At 36.5% G+C, this 7,500-nt stretch overlaps 2 protein-coding genes across 19 annotated transcripts in view; one reads left to right on the plus strand and one right to left on the minus strand.

Annotated features, from left to right (window-relative positions):
- Positions 1-1,784, plus strand: part of LOC135097699 (uncharacterized) — a 31,984-nt gene extending 30,200 nt beyond the window's left edge. For all 8 annotated transcript variants that reach the window (XM_063999672.1, XM_063999669.1, XM_063999670.1 and 5 more), the window contains one exon: positions 1,464-1,784. The gene's annotated coding sequence lies outside the window, so the exon portion shown is untranslated. The remainder of the gene's footprint in view (positions 1-1,463) is intronic.
- The window catches only part of LOC135097697 (uncharacterized), a 14,319-nt gene that overhangs the window by 3,488 nt on the left and 3,331 nt on the right, over positions 1-7,500 (minus strand). For 5 of the 11 annotated variants that reach the window (XM_063999663.1, XM_063999666.1, XM_063999660.1 and 2 more), the window contains 2 exons: positions 5,006-5,200; positions 3,870-4,609 (listed from right to left, as the gene is read on the minus strand). In XM_063999663.1, coding sequence (XP_063855733.1) covers positions 4,498-4,609; positions 5,006-5,200 — 307 coding nt within the window. In that variant the 3' untranslated portion in view covers positions 3,870-4,497. Of the gene's footprint in view, positions 1-1,578; positions 3,274-3,869; positions 4,610-5,005; positions 5,201-5,222; positions 6,413-7,500 lie in introns of those variants that run through there. The other 6 variants (XR_010265988.1, XR_010265987.1, XM_063999665.1 and 3 more) reach the window with 4 other exon arrangements.

Here is a 7,500-nt window from a genome sequence, read left to right on the forward strand (position 1 = left end):
CCTCCTCCTTTTCCCCTTCTTTTACTTTTTCCTTTTTTTTTTACTTTTTTTTTTTACTATTTTATCTATTTCAACCTCTCTCTCTCTCTCTCTCTCTCTCTCTCTCTCTCTCTCTCTCTCTCTCTCTCTCTCTCTCTCTCTCTCTCTCTCTCTCTCTCTCTCTCTCTCTCTCTCTCTCTCTCTCTCTCTCTCTCTCTCTCTCTCTCTCTCTCTCTCTCTCTCTCTCTCTCTCTCTCTCTCTCTCTCTCTCTCTCTCTCTCTCTCTCTCTCTCTCTCTCTCTCTCTCTCTCTCTCTCTCTCTCTCTCTCTCTCTCTCTCTCTCTCGAAAAGTGCTTACTCTCCCAGCACTTGAGAGAGAGAGAGAGAGAGAGAGAGAGAGAGAGGCAGAGCATCATTCGTAATAAAGAAGATTAAGAAGACAAGTAGATTCTATTTACCTGGCAAGCACTAATTAAGAACCTCTCGAAAAAAAAAAATCATATTATTTTGAGTTAAGTACGAAATCATATCTTCCTCCTCAAAAAAAAAAAAAAAATGCAGGTGTCTGTTTGAGAGAAGCTGAGTATGTGCATTCTCTCTCTCTCTCTCTCTCTCTCTCTCTCTCTCTCTCTCTCTCTCTCTCTCTCTCTCTCTCTCTCTCTCTCTCTCTCTCTCTCTCTCTCTCTCTCTCTCTCTCTCTCTCTCTCTCTCATATTGAACAGTGAGCAAAAGGAAGAGAGACATTCATAGAGAGTGAGAGAGAGATTTGCTTTAATTTTCACTCACCTGTGTGTTTTTTTTTTTTATGTAGGAAGGACACTGGCCAAGGGCAAAAATCTAATAAAAAAAAAAATGCCCACTGAAATGCCAGTCCTATAAAAGGGTCAAAGCAGTGGTCAAAAATTGGTGGATAAGTGTCTTGAAACCTCCCTCTTGAAGGAATTCAAGTCATAGGAAGGTGGAAATACAGAAGCAGGCAGGGAGTTCCAGAGTTTACCAGAGAAAGGGATGAATGATTGAGAATACTGGTTAACTCTTGCGTTAGAGAGGTGGACAGAATAGGGGTGAGAGAAAGAAGAAAGTCTTGTGCAGCGAGGCCGCGGAAGGAGGGGAGGCATGCAGTTAGCAAGATCAGAAGAACAGTTAGCATGAAAATAGCGGTAAAAGACAGCTAGATGTGTGTGTGTGTGTGTGTGTGTGTGTGTGTGTGTGTGTGTGTGTATTCAGTCTTTCCCTCTCTCTCTCTCATTCATTCATTCATTCATTCATTCATTCATTCATTCATTATTTATTCATTAGTGCATTCCTCCTCCTCCCTAAATTATTGTATATACTTTTTCAGTGGTAATAGAAACTATTTTTATTTTATTTTTATTTATTTATTTATTTATATTAATGTGTTGTTGTTGTTGTTGTTGTTGTTTTGGGCTTCTTCAACCTTATCTTTTTAAATCATATTTTCTAATAGTTTTTCTTTTTTTCAGAGAGAGAGGAAGAGAAGACAGAAGAGAGAGAAAGGAGATAGGTGGTGGTGGTGGTGGTGGTAGTAGTAGTAGTAGTAGTAGTAGTAGTAGTAGTAGTAGTAGTAGTAGTAGTCATTGTGTGGGCCCCTCTCTCTCTCTCTCTCTCTCTCTCTCTCTCTCTCTCTCTCTCTCTCTCTCTCTCTCTCTCTCTCTCTCTCTCTCTCTCTCTCTCTCTCTCTCTCTCAGCCCCACAGTATGCTTACAAACCCACAGTCACCCCCCACAGCCAACCCCCACCCCTTTATATGTGTGTGTGTACTCTTCAATAAAGGTATATGGTAACTGCTATTTTATTGACCTAGAGAGAGAGAGAGAATGATGAAAACAAAAGATGATAAATGATAAAGAAAAAAATTAAAATGGAGAGAGAGAGAGAGAGAGAGAGAGAGAGAGAGAGAGAGAGAGAGGAGTACACAAGCAAATTGAAGCAAATATAATTAGAAACAAACAAATAACAGCAATTCATAAAAAATAAGTTAATGAAATAAACAAAAATATTAAACAGTAAACAAACAAACAAATATAGGTCACTGCAATAGAAAAAAAAGAGAAGGAAAATAAAAGAAAAAGCAGCAAAAAAATATATAAAAAACTGAATAATGAAAAAAATTGAAAAAAATGAAGAAAATATTGAAATGAGAAAATGAACAAAAATATTAAATAAGAAAAAATAATGTAGAAAATAAAGGGAAAAAAATAGAGCAAAACAAAAATAAAAATAAAAAAAATAGAAAATTAAAAAATATAGTAAACAAAAATAAAGCCCCCTCAAAAAAATAAATAACTAAAATAAATGGCAGAGAAAAGAAGGAAAACAGCAAAGTAATAAAACAAAACAAGGAATAAAGATAAACAAGAAAAAAAATTATGACAATTTCAAAAAAGAAAAATCAAGCAAAAATAAATAAATAAATAAATAAAATAAAATAAATAAAATATACCAAACAAACAAACAAATTTCAAGTTAAAAGCAACAAACAAACAAACAAAGAGCAAAGAAAATGAAAAAACAGGCCTACCTAAAGTTTTTTTTCAGCCTATGTATACAATTTTTTTCTAATTCTATAGGCTGTACCAAAAAAAATAATTAACCTGTTGAAGTTTGTTGGTACAAAAAATTTGTTTAAAAAAAGAATATAGTGATTTTTCTACTTCCATTACACTAAAGTACCTCTCTCTCTCTCTCTCTCTCTCTCTCTCTCTCTCTCTCTCTCTCTAATTACTTATATACTACTAACACTTACACACAGACAAACATAACTTACTTAAATCTAAACTTAAGAATATACTTAAATTTTCAATATAACTTTTTACATTAACACACACACACACACACACAAGTACATTGGGTATGTGTGTATGTGTGTTTACATACAGACATACATACAAACAGACTGACAGACAGAGAGAATTTTACATTATACAATAAATACATGTATGAAAATAGATTTGCTCTCTCTCTCTCTCTCTCTCTCTCTCTTTCCACTGATATATTAAATTATTTTCTCCTTTCGTAATGCTCTCTCTCTCTCTCTCTCTCTCTCTCTCTCTCTCTCTCACAAAACTAATTTCCAAACAGATAAACAAACAAACAAACAAACAAACATTATTGACCCAAGAACAGTTGGCATCACATTGCTGCTGCTGCTGCTGCTGCTGCTCCTCCTCCTCCTCCTCCTCCTCCTCCTCAGGGCCAAGGGGGAGGGGGAGGGGAGAGGGGCCACACATTGCCCCCACTCCCACCATCCTGGGCCTCATATTTGAAGAAAACCTGCAAAAAAAAAAGTTAGGAGAGAGAGAGAGAGAGAGAGAGAGAGAGAGAGAGAGAGAGAGAGAGAGAGAGAGAGAGAGAGAGAGAGAGAGAGAGAGAGAGAGAGAGAGAGAGACTGAAAAAATCAAAGAAAACTATTTCAGATTCAAAAAATAAAAATAAACAACAACTACTACTACTACTACTACTACTACTTAACTAGCATCAACCCAAATCCCATAGTTCTTGTATTAGTAGTGGTAGTAGTAGTAGTAGTAGTAGTAGTAGTAGTAGTAGTAGTAGTAGTAGTAGTAGTAGTAGTAGTGGTGGTGGTGCCTCTGCTGGTGGTACCACCACTACTACTACTACTACTACTACTACTACTACTACTACTACTACTACTACTACTACTACTACTGCTGCTGCTGCTGCTACTACTACTGTTCTCTGGGATGGTGGTGGTGGTGTTCATCTTGCAATTGTTGTAGTTAGGAGGAGGAGGAGGAGGAAGAGACAGACAGACACTTACACAACTTATAAAATACTACTACTACTACTACTACTACTGTGTGTGTGTGTGTGTGTGTGTGTTAGTTTTAGTAAATAAAATAATGAAATAATTACATATTTATTTATTTATTCCAAAACCACAATCAGAGAGAGGGAGAGGTAGTTAGTGAGATTACATATATATAATTACATGTAAATATTATATACATTTCTAGTTACATATATTATCTAATTACACAAGACTAGTTTCCTTAAGATGACAAGAATTACATTAAAAAATCAATTACATTTATTATTATTATTATTACTTAACAACTAAACAACAACAACAACAACAACAACAACAAGAGGAGGAGGAGGAGGAGGAGGAGGAGGAGGAGGAGGAGGAGGAAGGAAGAAAGGAAGAACTGGACACACACACACATTTTTTTTTTACAATATAATGCCTTTGAGCTGAAGCCTCCTCCTCCTCCTCCTCCTCCTCCTTCTCTGCCTCCTACAGCTCCATCTGGTATTCTTCCCTCCACTGTCCCCTCCTGCAAAACAACAACAACAACAACAACAACAACAACAACAACAACAACCAACAACCACAACAACAACAACAACAACAACAACAACAACAACAACAACAACAACAACAACAACAACAACAACAACAACAACAACAACAACAACACACACACACACACACACACACACACACACACACACACACACACACACACATGCACCTTACTGCAGCCCTTCGGAAGTGTATGGTTCTTGGAGTGCGTGGATGGCGTGTATGGAGGGGAGGGCTCTCTCCATCCACAGGGGGAGGGTAGCCTTCCAATCACTGGAGTTACTGAGAGAGAGAGAGAGGAAGTGGCAGATTAGACACGGAAGGTCCAAGAGGTAACGGCACAAACTAACAAAAAACAGGCAGTTGTACACAAACCCGCACAAAGAAAAAAACAAAAAAAGGGAAGGATAGGGTGGGGTTTGGGGGTGTCTGGGAGAGAAAGTGGTGTGTGTGTGTGTGTGTGTGTGTGTGTGTGTGTGTGTGTGTGTGTGTGTGTGTGTGTGTGTGTGTGTGTGTGTGTGCGTGCATAGGAAGGAGAGAGAAAGAGAAAGAAATAATGAACACACACACACACACACACACACACACACACACACACACACACACACACACACACACACACACACACACACACACACACACACACACACACACACACACACACACACACACACACACCGGTGTTTGTGATGTTGTTTCTTGTTAGCCGAGTGGTGGTGGTGGTGGTGGTGGTGGAGGGAGTCAACCTCCGTGTCCACACCTGAAGGGTGGTACCCACTCTTGTGTGTCAGGTCGTGCACTGTGGCCATGTGACCTCTGACCTGAGTGTGACCCACTGTGACCTGGGCCCACTGAGGCTTGCTGCTGCCTGATCTGTGGGATTAGTTGAGTTTAAAAGGGAGTTTTTACACACACACACACACACACACACACACACACACACACACACACACACACACACACACAAAAATAACAATATCATCACCATCATCGGCTTACTTGTGGCGGCCATGTCAGACGGGTTGCTGAATATGAAATCATTATACTGCAATGTCTTAATTGTGTTTTTATTTTGTGTATTGCCTTTTATTTCATTGATTGTTTGCCAGATTTCTTTTGTGTTGCTTCTGAAATTACTAAATATTTGACCACAACAGTTGGATCAGGCAGCACGCATAACTTGGGTTAGGTTGTTCCCACATTGTTTGAATATCATGTGTGAAATGTGACCAACTTCATACATCTTAAAAAGCTTACATTTATATTTAGTAGAATTAATTATTCCGGTAGTTAGCCATGCGTTTTGGAGTCTTTTTTCTGTTATATATTTGGTTTTTACTGGAAAGCATTTGTTATAGAGTTCGTAAACAATATTAAAGAATGGGTTAAAATTATCATTTGTGTCTACTAGATTAAGTATTTTATACCAATTTATCCTTTGTAGTTCACTGGTAAATAAACTTTGGTTATTTGTGCTGAAGTCTCTGAAGACAATCTTATGTTTGGTGTTTGGCACAGACTGTTGTATAATATTTATAAATATGGGGAGATGATCAGTCATACAATAATGTAAAATACCTGATAATGATGGAGGTGTGAAATTAGTCCAGATATGGTCTGGTAATGATGGTTGACCAAGGTCAGGGCTGTCAGGAAATCTTGTTGGTTGAGATGTGTGAGATGCAGAGTTTGCATTGTGTTGAGGAATAAGTTGGTAGGAAGATGAGTGGAATGTTCAAGTAAATTAATGTTAAAAGTCCCCAATGAGAATTGTTCTGTTATTTTCAAAAGTTTCAGCAACTAGTAAATTATTGATAATGTCTGTGAATTCATTAACAACTATATGTTTACTATTGATCCTGTAAATTACTGAGATAATATAACTGGTGCTCCCTACAATTACCTTTGTTGTACTTATTTCAATATCACTGTTTATAAAAGAGAACTGATTTAGAACTTGTATATTTATCATATTTTTGGTGTAGATAGTAATCCTTCCATGCTCTCCATCAGTTCTGATTAAGTGAAATGGGGTATAACCTTCTATGGGGTAGAGATGCTTGGTGCGTTCTTGTAACTGTGTTTCTGTAAGGGCAATAACATCAGGTACTTTGGGTAAACAACTAAGCAATAATTTTTGAGAATCAAAGTTTTTGTGTAACTATCTAATATTTAAATGCAAGAAGTTAAGATAATCATTTCCTAGTGAGTTTGTAGCAGAACTGTATTCCTGAAAATTGAAGTATCTAGACAAAGAGTTAATATCATATTGACCTAAGATTTTAGTAATCATATCTATTGCAATGTTGAAAGCATTAATATTATCCTCATTTTAGTTGTCATCATCAAACAGTGACTTATATAGGTCCTCCATAAGGGACGTGAAAAGTAATAATAGCAATAATAATAATGAGAACAATAACTACAATAATAATAATAATAATAATAATAATAATAATAATAATAATAATAATAATAATAATAATAATAATAATAATAAAATAATAATAATAATAAAAAGAAGAACATGGTAGGCTCCCCAGGCACCTTAAGCAGAGAACAAGTGAGTGAGGTGCAAATCAGTATAATGTATATGCATAATTTCCAGCACATGCAGTTTTAGTTCAGCATAACACTGATGGGTAAAATAGCAGATTATAGGAATAAGTATGGACTTAGTAAGTACAAGTTAAAGAAACAAAAGCAAAAAAGTTTGGCAGGAAAAGTATTCTTAAGTGTATAAACTGAGTTGGGTTGACATAAGTTACATTAGGTAAAGTGAACTACAATGAAGAAAAAATACATTTTACATATACACATACACACACATACACACATATATACATACATATACATACACATAACACACCCATATGCATGTACATATACACATACATATACGCGTACATACATACACACACACACACACACACACACATATGCTGGTATACACACAAATAATATTTTGGCTTTAGCAGATTAAGTATGAGGTATATGAGATGTAGATTATGTAGGTGGTACAGTAAGATACAGCAAAGTAATGCCAACACAATACAGTAAGCCTCCCTGGAGAGCAGTGAACCAATAACACACCAGTAAAATATATTGCACAGATGGCAGTATTTTCACATAGAGGTCATTACTAAGTGTACAGTTTGATGACAAAGTCAGAG

The sequence above is a fragment of the Scylla paramamosain genome, unplaced genomic scaffold (genome assembly GCF_035594125.1).
Source record: "Scylla paramamosain isolate STU-SP2022 unplaced genomic scaffold, ASM3559412v1 Contig29, whole genome shotgun sequence".
Classification (NCBI taxonomy): domain Eukaryota; kingdom Metazoa; phylum Arthropoda; class Malacostraca; order Decapoda; family Portunidae; genus Scylla; species Scylla paramamosain.